At 40.1% G+C, this 21,089-nt stretch overlaps 1 protein-coding gene across 1 annotated transcript in view; it reads right to left on the reverse strand.

Moving 5' to 3' along the window:
* Positions 1-1,813: 1,813 nt before the first annotated feature.
* Positions 1,814-21,089, reverse strand: part of LOC124761130 (neural cell adhesion molecule 2-like) — a 228,074-nt gene continuing 208,798 nt past the window's right edge. Inside the window, exon 13 of the mRNA XM_047249111.1 lies at positions 1,814-1,945. Coding sequence (XP_047105067.1) covers positions 1,814-1,945 — 132 coding nt within the window. The remainder of the gene's footprint in view (positions 1,946-21,089) is intronic.

The following is a 21,089-nucleotide window of genomic DNA, read 5'->3' on the forward strand; positions in this document are numbered from 1 at the left end:
TTTGTATTCCTTTTTGCCTGTTTCACTTACTGCATTTTTATATTTTCTCCTTTCATCAATTAAATTCAATATTTCTTCTGTTACCCAAGGATTTCTACTAGCCCTCGTCTTTTTACCTACTTGATCCTCTGCTGCCTTCACTACTTCATCCCTCAAAGCTACCCATTCTTCTTCTACTGTATTTATTTCCCCCATTCCTGTCAATTGCTCCCTTATGCTCTCCCTGAATCTCTGTACAACCTCTGGTTCTTTCAGTTTATCCAGGTCCCATCTTCTTAAATTCCCACCTTTTTCAGTTTCTTCAGTTTCAATCTGCAGTTCATAACCAATAGATTGTGGTCAGAATCCACATCTGCCCCTGGAAATGTCTTACAATTTAAAACCTGGTTCCTAAATCTCTGTCTTACCATTATATAATCTATCTGATACCTTTTAGTATCTCCAGGGTTCTTTCATGTATACAACCTTCTTTCATGATTCTTAAACCAAGTGTTAGTTATGATTATGTTGTGCTCTGTGCAAAATTCTACCAGACGGCTTCCTCTTTCATTTCTGTCCCCCAATCCATATTCACCTACTATGTTTCCTTCTCTCCCTTTTCCCACACTCGAATTCCAGTCACCCATGACTATTAAATTTTCGTCTCCCTTCACAATCTGAATAATTTCTTTTATTTCATCATACATTTCTTCAATTTCTTCGTCATCTCCAGAGCTAGTTGGCATATAAACTTGTACTACTGTAGTAGGTGTGGGCTTCGTATCTATCTTGGCCACAATAATGCGTTCACTATGCTGTTTGTAGTAGCTTACCCGCATTCCTATTTTCCTATTCATTATTAAACCTACTCCTGCATTACCCCTATTTGATTTTGTGTTTATAACCCTGTAGTCACCTGACCAGAAGTCTTGTTCCTCCTGCCACCGAACTTCACTAATTCCCACTATATCTAACTTCAACCTATCCATTTCCCTTTTTAAATTTTCTAACCTACCTGCCCGATTAAGGGATCTGACATTCCACGCTCCGATCCGTAGAACGCCAGTTTTCTTTCTCCTGATAACGACATCCTCTTGAGTAGTCCCCGCCCGGAGATCCGAATGGGGGACTATTTTACCTCCGGAATATTTTACCCAAGAGGACGCCATCATCATGTAATCATACAGTAAAGCTGCATGCCCTCGGGAAAAATTACGGCTGTAGTTTCCCCTTGCTTTCAGCCGTTCGCAGTACCAGCATAGCAAGGCCGTTTTGGTTATTGTTACAAGGCCAGATCAGTCAATCATCCAGACTGTTGCCCTTGCAACTACTGAAAAGGCTGCTGCCCCTCTTCAGGAACCACACGTTTGTCTGGCCTCTCAACAGATACCCCTCCGTTGTGGTTGCACCTACGGTACGGCTATCTGTATCGCTGAGGCACGCAAGCCTCCCCACCAACGGCAAGGTCCATCGTTCATGGGGGTATTCTAGTATAGCATAGCCAAATACAGTGCTCTGCGATGGTCGATTTATAGAAGTGTATTTTTGGGGACGGAGGACGAGGGGGGGGGGGGGCGGGGGGAGAGGGGGTCACATAGCGCCGAAGTTTAACGCAACGTGCTTCAATCTTACGCAAAGTACGCCCATTATACGACAACCCACAACGACTAGAAATATGATGCACGCCTGCCCTCTACAAAATCAAGTCATCCTTTTCCCAGCCACCGAGAGTGGTTTACTTTCCTGCTGACAGAAAGATAATCTTGACTTTATGTCTAGAGCAGACACTACCTATTATACAGGACAGATTACCTACGAACAATAGGAAAGCCTTCTACGCCAACCTTTCCTCTTCTGCTTCTTGTGGTAGATCACTCCCACTCAGTTTGAAACGCAAAGCCTTGCGGATCTTCCATGATGGATAGTTATTATCTTCATAAACCTCTATGAGGTGCTCGAGACCTTTCTGTAAATGATATTTATGACCAGTCCTACGTGGAATGTGTGCAAGTGTACTTAGGAAACAGTGATGTGCACAGTATGACGAAAGCTGCCCGCTCGTAGACGAACGGCACCATGCCCCAGGTTTTCCAAGAAAAGTTAGGAAAGGAGGTAGCCGTCCTTTTTCAGCTCGTTGGTTAATTGGATATTCCCGTGAGTCAAGCTCAGTGTTCGGTCCGAGAGTTAGCTGCCCTCTGTAATAAAAAACACTGAGTGAATGGATCAACGTTGAACTTCAATGGGTGTCATAGTACGTTCGCCCCGATGAAATGCAACTAACAGTAACGAACAAAAAGAAGATAAAAGAAGTGGATAGGCTGGCGGTTTACGAACGTAAAAGACGAATTTTGGAATCTAACTGGGTTAGTTGTCATTTTTTATTTATTTAGACCTTTGTAGGTAATACTATGAAACGTCCCCTTTGAACAATTTTACAGGACTGTGCTTAACCTGACACACAATATTTTTAGCGCAACGCAATCTGACTTTCAAAACTCCCTACTAAAGAATGGCCCTGACAAACATTAAACTATACCTTTCACAAATCACTTACCTCACAAAAATCTTCGCTGCTCAAGCTACTGCAATACAGCGAGCGCCACTACTGCCAGCTAAATAAAAGATTCAAACTACTGAAGGCACTAACTACTGATAGGGGTAGTTAGCAAATGAAAGATATTAATAGAGAGCAAACAATGTATTTACCTTAATATCATCACAAATCATAATATATATATATCAGTTCATGACAAACTGCAAACCTCCGCCATCTCTCTCCCCACATCCACCACTGCTGGCGGCTCACCTCCAACTGCGCAACGCTACGCGCTGTTCACAGCCAGCTGCCTAACACTACAATGGCGAGTATTACAACAATGCAAAGCAGACACAGACTGCCCACAGCACAGCCAGTGATTGTCATACAGAGGTGGCGTTACCAATAAAAAACCTAAACAGCCTACTTACATAGAGAAAACATAAACAGCCTACTTACATAGAGAAAACATAAACAGCCTACTTACATAGCCCCCATGCTCCCCACAAAAATTTTACAAAATATTTTTTGGGCTGTGGCCAATAATGATTTGATAAAATTTTTCATAATTACAATAACAAACATGTCAAATGCACACACTTATTGATACAATGTTGGTCAAAAGCTAAAATTTTCTCACAGTCCATAAAGACAGTCCTAATCGTAAATAAGAGTAGAATAGCAGTGTTTTTTCTCAAAGTCTGAGCAGTAAAAGAAAATGCACACGGAAGTAGTGGATTTCCATGCAGTCTTGAAGAAGTAGTGTTGTCCTTCCAATGGAAAGACAGTGCTGACTCTTGATATGCATACAGGTAATGGGCCACAACAGAGCAAACCCACAGCAGAGTCAGTCGAAATTTTGAAGAGTATTGGTAGGTAGGTCATCACAGAGCAGACCCACTGTAGTCCTGGTAGAGATTACGGTATTGGTGGGCCACCAGAGGTGCAGACCCACTGCAGTCCTTGTAGAAATAATGGTATTGGTGGGTCATCAAAGATGCAGACCCACTGTAGTCCTTGTAGAAATAATGGCGTTGGTGGGTCATCATAGATGCAGACCCACTGTAGTCCTTGTAGAGATAGCCAGCAGCCATCTGTTGTGACTGTGCAGGTGCACAATCACCACTGAAGAGTCTTGCGGAGAATATAGCAAGTCCATAAACCACCACTTGTGCACTCACAAAGTTTTTGGAATTGTCCTTAGAACCAGCAATGCTGTTATCCAGTCCCTTACTGAATTAGTAACACACGTGCAAACACTAACAGTCCCTACTTCTCACATATTGTCCATATACTATGACCAACAGAAACGTGTGCAGTGAAATGTTACTTAATTTGAAGAACTGGTAACAATTACAATTTTATAACATGAGAATACAATAACAAAGGTACACAATACATCATTAAAGAACATAACAGTGCAGATAACATTTGTAGTAAAACAGGCGTTACAAAAGAACAGAAATAGACATATACGTCAGTGTTACAGGAATTATGACATGAGTACATACATAGAAGATCAGAATAATTATTGAAACATCAACTTCACACATGAGCATTTAAACAGAATGAATAATGTCTAACATCTTTACAAAGTAAATAACATATTATTAATGCCAATTATATTTGAGGATAACAGTATTCCTCATCATAGTGAATGTAGCTTAATATTAAAAGAAGAAAAAATTCTATGAAACTACACAGAGACAGGAAGAAAACAAATACACAAGGGTACACAAACACGTACTGGGATAACACAAAAGGAAAGGACAGGGTTCGTTTTCAGTGTAACATTTGGTACTGCAGTCCAACCTAAAACTTCATATATCTTTCCTTTTATTTCATCCGTTGTTTCCACCAAAAAAATTCTATCTAAGCATGCTTTCTGTATTTAAATGTTCACACATTTCGTACCTCAACATTTATTTCCAAGAAAATCCTACCTAAACCTGTTTTCTCAATGCATTTCTTCCAATTCATCGCAACTCATTCTCTTAGAGGCTACCCCCTCTTAAGCTAACTTAAATCTACTGAGCTCAGATGCTAAACTAAGGGACGAGGCAATGCAGCATCACATAACAAATCAACACAAACAGCAATGCAAAAAAATGCAAATTGGCAAAGCTAGCAGCATAAATGAGCAAAAGTCAAATTCAATAACACTATGCCTGGCAAACAGCAGCAACTTATACCTAAACATGACATAGCGCAAGCAGAAAAAATATTACACTAAAATGGCCATGTCTAATACCTATGTCACATCTTAACATTAGAGTGATGCATCACAAAAACTTACGCTAGTAGATAAGTTACCAAATCGTAAAAAAATTATTTATGCAATTCCTGTGAAGGGAAATTTCTTTTTGTGCTCCCTCATTTGTTTTGGATGGATCATAAAATTATTTACTGGATCTGTAGGCATAAAATATTTATATTAGTACATATATTAAATTTTATTTTAACCATTGCTGCAGTGCAGCTAGAAACTTGATATTAAACAAAATGTGTAAATAAATACATAAAGCAAGCCATATGGCATTTTTCTTAACTAGCAAGACAATAGCTGTGAAATGTTTCTCATCGTTTCATTAGGCATTTCAGTAAATATCATAAATTACGAGCTCCACAGTATGCTTTCAACAAGGAGATGTCAGTAGCGCGTACAATGGCCTTCCCTTTCTTTTTTTTCTACCTGTGCCGCTGAAAAGGGCTCGCAATAATGGCTTTTTCTCCAGGCGTCTGACACAGCTGGGTGCCCGCGACGCATTACGTGCAGGTGGTCACTTAACTTTCTTACGGAAATATTTACCGCTAAAGTGACAGTCTGATATAAAAATATTTCACAGGTCAAGAATTTGCGTTACAAATCTGTAGAAACAAAATGCTATTGATATAACAGTGTCCAAAAAAATTTTCGTCTGCATTGTAATACATTCACGCATATACACACACATTTCATAACTCTTAAAGTACGTTTCTTGGTTTCCAACATCCTTTTCATAAATCAGAGTCCCTAACCACTATTCATTATTCCTTACCTTATTATACATATACATATTCGTCGACACTTCTTCAATATTTCATCCTGAGAAACATGTAGCATAATCAAATTCCTCAGATACGGTATCATCATCTTATTGATCATAAACATACCTCAACAGCATAATACACATCGTCGTCGTAATAATAACATCATAACACCTCAGTCAAATCTCAAAAACGTCGTAGCTTTCTGCAATAATATCAAAACCTAAAAAAATTCTCTGCTCATGTCAAAAGTGTCAGCTGCCTCAAATGTACTTTAAAAATCATGATCTCATACCAAATACATCATTCAAAGCTCTCATAGTATCACAATGATTCCGAAAAAATATGAACAGTTTACAAAGTACAGACAAAATACAGTTTCATAAGTGTGAAGTTATCCAACGGTGTAATTGCGTAAACATCTGTCACTGATGTAGTAAAAAACATGTTTATCTCTCAGTTAAATGATCAGATAGCTGTGTAATTTGTGTGTTAGAGAAATATGGTACCGATGTGTAAAGTTGTATAAGCAAATACCATATTAGCTAGGGCTCCTTGTGCTTGCCAAACACATGGTACACAAAGTAAGCGTGTACCCCCCTGAGGATTAATGTAATTATACCCTCAGGTGTTACAGATTACAGGAATAGAATGAAATATATCACGGAAAACTTTCTTTGTAATTCAAAAATCTTGAAAAATAAATGGCTTAAGTACAAAATCTCTCAAATGCGTGTCCTGTAGCGCTAAATGTGCGTCTTGCTGTAAGATAATTCTGTGGAAGTGTCGTACTTATCGTCCTCCGAAAGCCAAGTTCTGCAGAAGTCAATGTACTTACCTCATGATAAACAAAAGTGAAATGCTTTGCGTAGAGATATCTTAGTTATTACGCTTATTGTTGTGATGATGAAAGTACTGTGCTGTAACGTATTGTTGTGCTATGGAAAAGGCTGTCTCCTTGTAGCTATACCACAAAAGTTACTACTAAAACATGTTTTGATTTCCAGAAGAATTCAGAAAACTGTGCAGATATAAAACAGATACACCGCAAAAGCAACATTGTAAATTGTCACTCATTAGTAGCGTCGTGATAAAACCGTGTAGCTGTCACATAAACTAACCTCTGTGTCATCTGGTATCTCTCAGAAAGCACATTAATTCAGAATGTATTTTCAAGTAAACCAAAATGTTGCATTAAAATCTCATTAGCAGTACTGGTAAATGTTCTAAGTATGTGAGCCTTATAGTCGTTACTTAATCGTGCAACAAACAAGCAAGAATGCACACACACAATAACACTGTGTCGTCTGTTCACTATAACAATGCATTCGTCATTTCTGTTTAAATAAGTTCTCTTGGTTCTGGATTGGATATTTCACTTCAAACATTGTTGAATGTTAACAGATTCTAAGTCTGACAAAGCATATTAGTAATGTGAAGCGAAAAATTTTATGACAAAGACTAAGTTAAAAAGCAGATTATCTTTCAATAAACGGTTTTACATGTGAAATGTGGTGTAAACCTTTACTCTTCCTAGTACGCAGAGTTTCAACTGAAAAGCAACTGTCATGTTTTATATGTCGGTAAGGAATGTTAAATCTTTTCTCAAGGTTAGCGTCTGTGTTATTTTTCTCTGAGCCAGCCGGCGCAGGTGGCTGCCTGCGGTGCGAGTCATTGTCTGTTCCTTTGTTGGCGCGCGTCGTTATTGGGATTTGGAGACCTAACTTCTACAAATTCACCTCCTCGAGAGGGCCCTGCTCTGTTTGAAGCTCGCCAGTTCTGATACAATTCAGGTCTGTCGTTACGATCATATCGTCTGTCGTCATGTCGGTGGGTTCCGTAGTTTCTTCCTTGTCCGTCACGTGGTGGAGAATTTCTCCCTGAATCGTAACTGTGCGCCGAACTGTTGCGTCTGAAGTTATTCTGTCTCCCTTGATAATAATAGTTCTGGTTGTCATATTGTCTATTTCTATGATTGTCTCTGTCATATTCATTACTACGGAAATGCGATCTTTCTCTGTAACTATTACTCTGCCAATGGTTGTCATATGGGCGGTGTCTGTTTTGGTCACGATTTGCGTTGTAAGAATAGGCTTGTCGTGGCCAGTTATTGTTTCTGTCGTCACGGAATTGTGACGGATGTGACCTATAGTGATTGTTTTCCTGTTTTCGCATCCGGCGACTGTCAGTGTCAATTTCTAATTCTTGTAAGAGTCCCTGAAATGCTTCAATGTCGTCTTTGCAACGTCCTGCCAAAATAATACGTCGTAAATGTTCAGGCAGTTTGATTAAGCAAATGCGGATGAGTTCTGAGGGGCTGTATGGGTTTGACAGGTATTGATTCTTGTGCAACATGTCTTCAAAATATTTCACAAGACTGGAAAATTCAGATTGTTCGAAACGTTTCATCATTATGATGCTATGTTTTACACGGTCTTGTGTAGCCTGAGACCAATATGCTGAGAGGAAGGCATGGTAAAACTCTCCTTCACTGTGGCAATCGTGAATTACCGATCGCATTCTTACAGCTGGTTCATTCTCTAAGTAGCCACACATAAATTCTAATCTGTGTTCCAACGACCAGTTGGGAGGAAAACAATGAGAGAATTGATGGAGCCATGCTTGTGGATGAATGTCGTTGCCAGAATTCTTAAATGTTTTGAATTTACGTGTAGTAATGAACAGCTTATAGTCAAAATCATCATGACGGCGAGTCGCATATCGGTCATTGTTAGGTCGTGTCGGCCGTTCCATCTCAAAATTCGGTGCACATTCCCAATTTCTTTCATTACTTCCGAAATGCCCTGTGTTATTATTTTGCAGCTTTTCCGTGTTTCTAAGTCCCTTTTCCCGTGTTGGAGCGCGAGTGTCCTCTGAAATACGTAGTTCTTGTATTACCTGTGTCAGCTGATCTTGTACTTCCCGGATTTCTCTTTGGTGTTGTGTATTAATTTGATTCTGATTTTGTTTGAATTTTCTTATTTGTTCATACTCTTCTGTGTCAGTGAAGGCTACGGGTCTTGTGTCATTCAGATCATCATCTACCTTTGTAGATAAGTTAGTGAATTGATCCGAAAGTTCGGCTACTTTCTCTGATAGTGTACTTATTTCCTCAGCGTGTTTTTCTGAACCAAGTTTCAGAGTATCTACTTTGTCCTTTAAGTTTTCCTGAGCTTTTGCAAGTTGCGTAACCGAATCGGTAGATGCAACTGAGTCAAATTTAGCCCACAAGGTCTCAAGATTTTCATGAACAATGGTTTGCAGCTCTTTTATGGCTGCTTCGTGATTCTGTAATGCATTTTCATGCCGCGAAAAAATAGGTTGAAAATGCTCACAAATTTGTGTTTTTACGTCATTACAGACTTTTTGACATTTCGATTCGATGTTATGTAACTCAGTGGTTAAATCTTCACGTGTTTGTTCAAGTGTAGTGTCTAACTTTTTGAGATTTTGTTCCACTGTGTCTAACTTTTTGAGATTTTGTTCCACTGTGTCTAACTTTTTGAGATTTTGTTCCACTGTGTCTAACTGTTGCTGTGTTTGTCTCTGGTGTTGTTCCATTGTGTCTAACTTTTCAAGCTTTTGTCCCATTTGTTGCATTAATTGCAATAATAATGTATTAGTGTCTGGAATCTGTTTCTCTACGCTTTTCGGCAGTGCATTTGCACCGACAACATTCACATTTTGACAAGCAGAAAATGTGTCTTGACTTATTTGAGAAAACGGTGATGACCCAAAACCTGAATCTACAGTATTTGCGAAAATGTGTCCTGTCATTTCGGATTCCTGAGGCGAGCTGTTGCCGACCGATCGATCGATAATGCTTCCCTCTTCACTAATTGTTTCACTGTCCACGCCATTGTTTGCCGCCCGCTCCATTTCCCTATGCACAATTACCAAATTACTACTTTGAACATCAGTTAATTCATAACTCGGTGGCGCTAACACACTGCTCTCATTTTCACTGTCATTTCTCAGTTTACTTTGGAGCCTAGTATTACGTTTTTCACACGCCATTATTGTCACAGTATTTCACACGACAACACAGAAAAACACAATTTGAAGAGCAAAAATAAGAGAACACATTAACATAACACTGAAAATAATATCTTGTTAATTACAGCTGCGAAATACTTGGTGCAAATCTATATGCATGCCACAACTGTTTTACTGTACAACAATGAAAGGCTACAACTACAAAGGAGATTCTCTCTACAATTACGCGCTAGCAATAAACAAAAGCTACACTAAATACACAAACTACAAGAAAAAATCAGAAGATTCCAGTGAGGTATCCTAGGCTAAGGGTCGACATATGAAACGTCCCCTTAGTACAATTTATACAAGACTGTCCTTAACCTGACACACAATATTTTTAGCGCAACGCAATCTGACTTTCAAAACTCCCTACTAAAGAATGGCCCTGACAAACATTAAACTATACCTTTCACAAATCACTTACCTCACAAAAATCTTCGCTGCTCAAGCTACTGCAATACAGCGAGCGCCACTACTGCCAGCTAAATAAAAGATTCAAACTACTGAAGGCACTAACTACTGATAGGGGTAGTTAGCAAATGAAAGATATTAATAGAGAGCAAACAATGTATTTACCTTAATATCATCACAAATCATAATATATATATATCAGTTCATGACAAACTGCAAACCTCCGCCATCTCTCTCCCCACATCCACCACTGCTGGCGGCTCACCTCCAACTGCGCAACGCTATGCGCTGTTCACAGCCAGCTGCCTAACACTACAATGGCGAGTATTACAACAATGCAAAGCAGACACAGACTGCCCACAGCACAGCCAGTGATTGTCATACAGAGGTGGCGTTACCAATAAAAAACCTAAACAGCCTACTTACATAGAGAAAACATAAACAGCCTACTTACATAGAGAAAACATAAACAGCCTACTTACAATACGAGTATCTTAACTCTGATTTCGCTATTGTTTTTATGAAAGGTCAAACGAATATCGCCCTCCAAGGGTAATTATTTTTATTGATATGGGACGTAAGATAAATATTACTATACATGAATGATTAAATTCACAAACCTAATGAGTTATTTACTGAAGAAAATATTGAAAAAAGTACAAAAGGAACTATAATTTAATAATAAAAAGTAAATGAAGCACAAAACATTTGCCACGCAAAATAAGGCTGCCGTGAAATTGGATCCGACACATACTACAGATACTAAAGTGCGCGTCATTTATGTTGGCAGCCGAGTTTAGGTTCGTTCTGCGCATCTGACGTCACAAAACACAGTCAGCCAATGAACAGAGAACGATGTTGCCAGATATAGACTGCAGAGCAGAGCAGGGACGAGTGTCTTCAGTTTTAGAAATGTTCAGTCATAAATAAAGTAACTGAACAAAAGCAATGTCTTGATAGCAGACTTCCTTTTATAGAAAGTTTGGAAAAAGCATTCTTTATAGGCCGGCCGCGGTGGCCGTGCAGTTCTGGCGCTGCAGTCCGGAACCGCGAGGCTGCTACGGTCCCAGGTTCGAATCCTGCCTCGGGCATGGGTGTGTGTGATGTCCTTAGGTTAGTTAGGTTTAAGTAGTTCTAAGTTCTAGGGGACTTATGACCTAAGATGTTGAGTCCCATAGTGCTCAGAGCCATTTGAACCATTCTTTATACCAACTGCTTCATATTGTATTAATTAATTAAACCAAACAAGCAATAAGACTCCTAATTCAGGCGATAGCAAGGAAAGGTGTTTGTATCAATCACATGAACCGCTTTTCTCTTAGGTGAAAACTATAGAGACACCAGGTCGCGGCCGGAGTAATTACAAATAAATACATCTACTTTCAATATTTTTACTATCACCATTTGTTTAAAGATTAGACTGCAATAAAATATGACTATTTTGATAGAATATGAAACTTAGAAAAGCCTACAACTAGACAATTTGTAGAGAATTAAGGCTTAAAATATTACCAGCACAAATTTAATTAAAGAAAGAAAAACTGAACTCCGGTCAGACTCTAAACTCGTCCTTTACATTAGTAAACCGTCAATCTATCCACTTTGTTTTACTTCATTTTCTTTTTTTTTTTGTTTTCTTTTTGTTGATCTCATTTTGTTCGTTCCATTTGTTCGCTGGGGACGTCCCATGACATCCGTTCAAGTTCATCGTTGATCCCTTAACTCGGTTTTTTTACTACAGAGAGCAGCTAACCATCTGGCCGAACACGCTGAGCTACCGTGCCGACACCAGGAAACCAGTGAAACAGATGAGAAACGCTCGTCGTTCAACCGATGTGGAGCTCGGAATCTCGACATATACTGTACCCAAATTATATACTGCTTCTATCTGACGATGTAAACACCAAGCCGAAGCTCCCCAGACCGCTAGAGTTGTGAACACTGACACATCTGAACTTGGTCATGGGCAGTGCTCTTTCTTGGAGTCTAAATTATTCGGACAGGGCAATGTTTTTGTTTCTCATTGTACAATAGCCAAGAGGGAATAACACGAGTGGAAGACCAAGAACGAAGTGCTCGAATTGAGAAGGATGAAAGACAGAGATGTAGTCTTTCGCCTGTACATTTTAATCCGTGCATCGAAGAAGGAATGACTGAAATAAATGAAAGGTTCAATGCTGGAACTAAAATTCAAGGGGAAAGGATATCAATAACAGAATTCGCTGATGATATTGATATCTTCAGTGAAAGTGAAGAAGAATTAAAGGATCTGCCGAATGGAATGAACAGTCTATTGAGTAAAGAATACGGATTGAGAGTAAATCGAAGAAAGACGAAAGTAATGAGAAGTAGCTGAAATGATAACAGCGAGAAGCTTAATGGTGACGAAGTAGATGAAGGTAAGGAATTCTGCTACCTAGGAAGCAAAGTAACCCATGACGGACAGGATAAGGAGGACATCAAAAGCAGACTAGCACTGGCAAAAAGGGCGTTTCTTACCAAGTGAAATTTACTCGTATTGAATATAGGAAGGATGAAATTTCTGGGAATGGACTTTTGTAGAACAGTATTGTATGCTAGTGAAACAAGGGCTGTGTGAAAACCGGAACAGAAGAGAATCGAAGCATTTGAGATGTAGTGTTACAGACGAACGTTGAGAATTGGGTGGACTGATAAGATAAGGAATCAGGAGATTCTGGGCGGAATGTGGGAGGAAGGGAATAATTGGTAGTCATTGACAAGAAGAAGGGACAGGATGATAGCACAATGCTTCAGGGAATAATTTCCATGGTACTAGAGGGAGTTGTACATGGTAAAAACCGTAGAGGACGTTCGAGATTGGAACACATCCAGCAAATAATTGAGGATGTAGGTGTGCTACTCGGATATAAAGAAGTTGGCACAGGAGAGGAATTTGTGGCGGGCCGCACCACATCAAACCAGACTGGTGACTAAAAAGAAGATAAATAAATAAATAAAAAAAAATTAAGCAACTCGACGGGGCATGAACTGAAAAAAACTGCTGCAAGCTGAGAATTTCAGGATTTTGTGCACGAACTGACCTGTCGGGTATGTCCCATTAACGTTCGATGGAACTGATGTCGGGCGGTATGTGTGGCCAAATCATTCGCTCGAGGTGACTCGAATGTTCTTAAAACCAGTGATAAACAGTTGCGGGCCAGTGACATGACGCATTGTCAGCCATAAAAATTCCACCGTTGTTTGGGAACGTGAGGACCATAAATGGCTGCAAATGGTCAGTGATTGGCTCAGTTGGCCCAGTGAACCCAGTCTATTCCATGCAAACACGGCCCATACAAGTATTATGGTTCCACCACCAGCTTGTACAGCGCCTTGTTGACAACTTGGGCCCATGGTTGCGCGGGGTCTGCGACACACTCGAACCCAACCATCAGCTCTGACCAGCTGATATCGGGACTCGTCTGACCAAGCCACGGTTTTCCAGTCGTCTATCGTCCAACCTACATGATCACGAGCCCAGTAGAGGTACTGGAGAAAATGTCGTGCTGTTAAGAAAGGCACTCTCGTTGGTCGTCTACTGCCATAGCCCATTAACGCCAGATTTCACCACACTGTCTTAACGGATACGTTCGTCGTACTTCTCATGTCGATTTCTGCGGTTATTTCACGTTGTGTTGCTTGTTTGGTAGTACTGACAACTCTATGCAAACGCCATGGCTCTCGGTCGTTAGGTGAAGGCCATTGACCACTGCATTGTCCGTGATGAGAGATAATGTCTGAAATTTGGGACTCTCGGCAGATTCATGATACTGTGGATTTCGAAATATTGAATCCCCAACCGGTATTCAAAATGGAATGTCCCATGTGTCCACCTCTAACTATCATTTCGACTTCAAAGTCTGTGGCCGTAATTATGTCGGACACCTATTCGCATGAATCACCTGAGGACGCACGATAGCTTCGCTAATGCTTTGCCCTTTTATACCTTGTGTGCGTGATACTACTACCACCTGTATCAGCATATAGCTGTCTCATGGCTTTTGTCACCACAGTGAATATTCCTAGACTGATTATTTAAAGCTACTTCTTATGTATTCTTTCTAGGGATGGTCTTGCATCTCTCTTCAGGTGTCTGTCAGTTCTGTTTCTTCAGCGTCTCTGCGACGGTTGAAAAAACCTGTAGTCATTCGTGGTCCGCGTCTTTGTATGCTTTCAATATCCCCTTTAGTCCTATTTGTTACTGATTCCACACTCTCGAGTGGTTTAATAGGAAGGGTCGCACCAGTGTTTTGCAGGGAAATCTCCTTTGTAGACTGCATATCCCTAGTATATGAACAATGCACCGAAGTCCACCACATGGTTTACCTACAACTGAGGCTAAGTGATCGTTGCAGTTCTTATACCTACAAACTGTTACTCTCGGGTGTTTGTATGAGTTGACTGAATCCATCTGTAACTCGTAAATATTGTAGTCGTGGGACACAATTTTTTCATTTTGTGAAGGGCACAATTTTACATTTTTGAACATTTGAAGCAAGTTTTAAATCTTTACGCTACTTTTAAATATTATGAGGATCTGACTCAATGTTTGCGTAGCTTTTTGTAGACAATACTTCACTGTAGATAATTGTATCATCTGCGAAAAGTTACTATTAACAATATCAGGAAGCTTATTAACATGTGAGCGCAAGGATCCCAACAAGCCTTCCTAGGGCACGCCTGCAGTTACTCTCTACTCAAGATAACATACTGCGTCCTCTCTACCAAGAAGTTATTAGTTCAGTCACAAATTTCCCTTGATGCCCCGTACGATAGCACTTTCGATAGTCAGCACAGGTGTGGTACTGAGCCTTACGTTTTTCGAAAAAGCATCAAATGAGGACACCAATCCACGCACTTCCTAATTAATAAATTTCGACTACCCGTTTCCTCCCAATGTATATTCCGCATTCCCTTACAGTTAACTTGAAAAATTGATAACTTTATGATTGAGAAGAAGCTTTCTTCAATTCTGAACTTTTATTGGGGTGGTTTAATTGACACTACGACTCATTCCTCCACAGATTCATGCTAAATAATGCAATACGTTTTCGTGTATGGGGAGTAATGCGTGTGTGTGTGTGTGTGTGTGTGTGTGTGTGTGTGTGTGTGTGTGCGTGTATTTTCATATGAACGAGTCCATCAACGAATAATTACTTTCCAGAGTGTTTTATCGTCTGTTTTGTGAGGCTGATTTCCGGAATCTCCCTATTAAATTGGCGTTGGATATTAATTTTCGTATGGTGGATGTGCTAGAAATCAGAAATCATTAGGAAATTTAAAAGTCAAATGCCGCAAAATCTAGTTGTTCGGATGCTGCAGCTGGACTGTCTTCAGTCTGTGACATGCATTTGCTGCGGTAGGTTAATGATTAGTTTGAATAATCAATTACAGCTCTTGCATGCTGCTATGTTGCAGAACTTTCTCACTTATCCCTCCGTGCAATGCAGAGTTGTTCATGGTAGACTATATTCAGGTTTCAGCTAGCCGCGAACTATTGCTCTGATGAAACCATGGCATGATGAATTGTTAAAGTCATGTTTTAGACTGTTTTCTATCCTTCCTTCCAGTTCTGCATAGAACAGACCTCAGACCGAATAAAGTACTCTTGAACGAATCTTGTAAGAGGTCCATGACTAAGGAATTTGTTGCTAGCGCACTCGAGCAGATGTAATTTCGATGGATTACTCACGCGCTGCCTGCGAAATTGTAAGCTATAAGAGAATCTCAGACCAGAGAGCAGTATTGTCAACAGTAGGAACTGCGTAGTAGTAGAAGTTAGTAGTAGCATGCAGTCGTGTGTATGAAGTTGGTTGGGCTGGTATTGGGGAGTGATGGCGGTGCCTGAGCGTTGTAGTATAAGGTAAAAGGAGCCTCGCTCATATGTGCTATTGTAATATCAAGTCCCATGTAAATCTTTTTAAAAAAAATCTCTTAATAATAATCTTTCTTATAAGAATTAACTTTTGACAATCATTCATCTCAATTTAAAGAATTTAGTAATTTCTCCAGTCCATGGTCATCCCGATTATTGTAAAGAAAAATCAATTGTTTCTTTTTATTCATGACAAGTCTATCGGCCAGCATAGCACTAGGCTGTGCCAGAAAATTTCTTATAGGAGCAGATATATATATATATATATATGCATTATCCGGCGACCTTATAGAGGTAAGAACTTTCAATTTATTCAGAATGATCTTTCAGGGCCAAATCTACCAGTTTAAATTCACAGTCAATTATTGAAAGGTTATAAGTGAGCCACAATTTTATTGAGAGATTAGTCACATTGTATTAGTCATAGGTTACGGAATTTATTTATTGGGAGGTTACGCTAATTTATTTATTTATTTATTTCTCGTTCAGCTACAGGCAAAGCGTGATACACTTACAAACATCAACATAAAAATTTAAATTAACATTAACAATGATTTACAATAAAATTTTCAGGGTTTCCAGCCACAAAAGTGCTTGGTCGCTTATCACATGTATGTTGTTGTTGTTGTTGTGGTCTTCAGTCCTGAGACTGGTTTGATGCAGCTCTCCATGCTACTCTATCCTGTGCAAGCTTTTTCATCTCCCAGTACCTACTGCAACCTACATCCTTCTGAATCTGCTTAGTGTATTCATCTCTTGGTCTCCCTCTACGATTTTTACCCTCCACGCTGCCCTCCAATACTAAATTGGTGATCCCTTGATGCCTCAGAACAATGATTTACATGTATGTCCATCAGATTTCCTCCCTTAAGTCCGTGTACGTCGCACTCAACTATATGCTGCATGGTTTGACTCTCTCCGCACTCACAATTGGGGTCCTGGGAGAAACCCCACTTTTTTAACAAATATCCGCACCGACCAACACCTGTCCGCAGACGATTTAGAGTTACCCACACTCTACGTTGGAGTTGGAAGCCTGGAACTCGTTGAGATGGGTCCTCAATAAGGAAACTGTTATTCACTTTGCTTTCCTGCCATTGCTGTTTCCACAGGTTATCGATATCAATCTGTTGTTTGAGTTCTTTCCAGAAGGGATTTCTTGACATCAATCTGTCAGGGGGAGGAGGTAGGTCCCTGAACTTTTCTTTGTACCTCTGGATTGCTCTTTCACGTCTAATCGAGGGTGGTTCGATATTGGCAAGGACGGGCAGCCAAGGTTTCGGGGTGGGTCTTACTGTTCCTGTTATGAGCCTCATTGTCTCGTTAAGTTGCACATCAATATATCTGACATGCCTACTGCGGGCCCAGACGGGTGCGCAATATTCCGCTACACTATACAGAAGTGCCAGTGCTGATGTGCGTAGAGTTTCAGTGGAACATCCCCAGGTTGTTCCTGCCAGTTTCATTATGATGTTGTTTCTTGTTTTCATTTTTTGGGCGACTTCGTACAGGTGGCTCTTATATGTGAGAGTGCGATCTAGCTTAACACCCAGATATTTTGGCGTTCTATCGTTTTTCAACAATTTACCTTTTATTTGCACTTTTAGCTCACGATTTGCATCTTTGTTACACAAGTGCATTATTGATGCCACGGATTTAGTCGGATTTACTTTGAGGTGCCAGTTGTCATAATATTGTTGTAGTCGTTCCAGATCCCTGTTTAAAATTTCTTCCAGTTCTTCGAAAGTGTTGGCGTGAGCCGCGATAGCGATGTCATCTGCATACATAAAAGAACGAGATTCCAGGTTTGGGATGTCCGCTATGTATAAATTGAAAAGGCATGGAGCCAGCACAACAGACCCTTGGGGGAGACCATTTTGTAGTGTCCTGTAGCTGCTTGTTTTCCCATTCAGAGATACCTTGAATCTCCTGTTTATCAACATATTTCTGACTAGATCTATGATCTTCTTGCATTTCACGACTTTTGACAGTTTATACAGTATCCCTTTTGTCCATACGGTGTCGTATGCTGAGGTGAGATCTAATAATACCATGCCCGTTTTCTTTTTGTTTTGGTAACCTCTTTCAATGAAAGTGGTTAGGGCGAGAACTTGGTCGCAACAGTCTCTTCCTTTTCGAAAACCGCCTTGCTCGGGGGGAAGAGCAGCTTCTATTTTACTTTCTATTCTGCCTAGGATGACTCGTTCAAACAGCTTGTAAGTGGTGCACAATAAAGATATCGGTCTATAATCTTTAGCATTCTCTCCTGTTTTCCCTGGTTTCTGGATGGCTATGACTTGTGCGTTTTTCCATTGCTTTGGTAACCGGCTGGTATCTATGATATTAGAGAAAAGAGAAGACAGCCATACTCTTCCCTTTGGCCCGAGGTTCTTCAAGAATTCTGGAAGAAGGCCGTCACAGCCAGCTGCTTTACCAGGTGACATTTTCTTTAGTGCTATATTTATCTCTACTTGTGTTACCCAGTTCGCTAAACCTGCTTCCTCCTCGCCTGCATCTAGCTCTTCGTTCATCAGTTGGTGCAGTTCTTTTTTCTTCGAGGCGGAGGCATGGATTCTGGATGTTTGTAGTATAGAAGAGCATATCTTGTTAGGGGTCATTTTATTATTGATGTTCCGTCCCTTGAATTGTGCTCCGCCAAGTTTCCTCAGTAGACTCCAGCTCTTCTGTGAGGAGTGCGTAAAGTCCATTTGTTCCATCCGCTTTTGCCATCTCTGTTTGCGTTCCTCGTCCATAGCTCTTATGAGCTGTTCTCCTAGTTCTGGATTCTCTGTTTTGTTATATTCATCGAGTAGTTGTTCGCACTCCTTTGTCCAGCATGGGATGTATTCTTTCCGCGCTCCTCTTGGTATTGAGTTATGTGCCGCTTTGATAATTAACTTCGTAAATCTGTCGTAATTTTCTGGAATTGGGGGAATTCTGTTTACATTATTTTCAATGGTATCTTTAAACTTAACCCAGTTAGCCTTCCTGAGGTTCCAGCGGGCTATAGGGGGGCTCTTTATTACTGGTATTTGGATCCCAAGGTCTATAATAACTGGTCTGTGTTGGCTCCGAGGAATACGGCTCAGTACAGTTCTCTTGGACGGAAGTGCTATTCCAGTTTCTCCAGATGAGACAAAACAAAGATCGGGCGTTGATGTTGTGCCCCACGCTCCTGAACAGAAGGTGGGGGTATCTTTTGCATCGTATATTAATGTATAATTATTTATATCTGCCCAGTCTGCCAGCATGAGTCCTTCTTTGTCGCAAGACTGATAGCCCCACCTGGGGTGGTGGGAGTTAAAATCGCCAATTATGACTGCAGGGTGTTGTGGGTTAGGTAAAACAGGTTGTTCCCATTTTTCTGATGGTGGCTTGTACACGTTATACACAGTCATATCGTTTAGTTTGATTCCCACGGCAAATTCGTGGTGCATAGTTTCCTCAATATTATCAACCAGTTCTTTCTTGATCAGTGTTGCAATACCGTGTTTATTATGGGCTTTATAGCCCACAATATCATAGCCTGGTATTAGAAGTCTCGAGATATTTTCTTCTGATAGATGTGTTTCCTGCAAGGTCAGCACATCAATTTTTTCTTCTGTTAGTAGCTTTGTGAGGATGTCTCCTTTTGTCCTCGTGTATCCTTCTATGTTAACTTGGCATATACGTATTCGTCCACGCACTTGGCTCCGGGGGGGAAACTGAGGCATTTGTCTCGCTCTCTTGCGTAACTTCGCCTGTGAGGGCCGGGAGGTATTACTACGTCCGGCCGCCGTTTGGTGGTGACATTTGCTTCTCGTGTCGCAGCTCGTTCTGAGCATTTCGATTTTCTTCTCGCAATGCGATCGTTGTGCGGCACGATACTGGGGGGGTAGGCCACGTTGAGGCTGTCACCATCTACGCTAAATGTGAGTGCTATACATAATTATATATTTTTTTCTGTTGGGAGGTTACAACCTGACAAGAGATTTATTAGTACTCTCACTTTCATGCAGTATTTTCTAGTACTTCTGCTAGTCAATATTCGCCTGGTAGCTACATTTCTAATAATTGTACTTACATTGTATTTGTATGTTGAGTCATGGTGGGTCGTAAAACTTAGAAATTTTGCTACTATGATTCGTTCTCGCAGTATTTACCTTGTATGTTTCAAATAAGAGATAATCCGTATGCATGCTGGTTTCATTTATGACTTTCTGCGATATAGGATCTTATGTAGTATGGAATTCACCATAAAATCAATTCGATAAAAGCACGTTTTCTAAACAATATGATTCTACCTCTTTATTGTTTCAGCAAATGTCAACATAGGGTTCATTAGGGTGATACTAAGAGACGATGGTTCACCTGCGAAACAGGAAATGTTCTTAGCCATGTAGAGTGACCTCTCTCGCCCGCTACCCCACAAAGGCAATGATATTTTAACTGCCCGGCCAGATTCCCACATTAGCCAGCTATCAACTTAGAAATGTTCTTGCCAGGAATCGTTGGTCGTGATGGTGATATGGACGTTAAAGAACACTACACTATACAAGACGTATACCTCAGTTCAGGTTTGATGACAAGGCCTGGATTGAGAAATGTGTGTGTGCAGGCCATGAGAAGGTGATGGAAAGATTTGTTGGGTGACATTACATGCTTGTTTGATAAGAAATCTTGAATATCGCGTTGTTTACACGTATGTTACCCATCTTTATTCACTGGATAAGTCAGTATACTTTGATAAGACCAAAGACCAATTCTGCGTAGGAACCGAAATTTTTAGGTTCTCAAAGAGAAGTTGCAATTTTAAACAATATAAAACAAATGCAAACAAAAATGACTGTAAATTGACTGCAGCAATCTACTAAAGAGAGGAATTTCGGCTGTAACGCATACTGTCGTAAATACAATTAATATAATTGTTGGTCTACTTACACCAGTAATGGTTATTTAATGAGGGTCCCTTATGTCTTCATTAACAATGGCATATTTGTTTCTATATGAATTAATAATGTCATGATGTTAGTATGAAAGCAAGTTAAAAATTCATTTTTACCTATTCTTACCTTATGTGATACTCAACTTCTTTCAATTGTTGTTTTTGAAGGAGTCGTGTGACATCATGTAATACCTGCTTATTCTGGTAAGTGTGCCTAATTTAGATAAAATCTCATAGCCACTTCATTCAGAAATAAATAATACCCTGTGTTATGAAAA

This window comes from Schistocerca piceifrons, chromosome 1 (assembly GCF_021461385.2).
Source record: "Schistocerca piceifrons isolate TAMUIC-IGC-003096 chromosome 1, iqSchPice1.1, whole genome shotgun sequence".
Lineage (NCBI taxonomy): Eukaryota > Metazoa > Arthropoda > Insecta > Orthoptera > Acrididae > Schistocerca > Schistocerca piceifrons.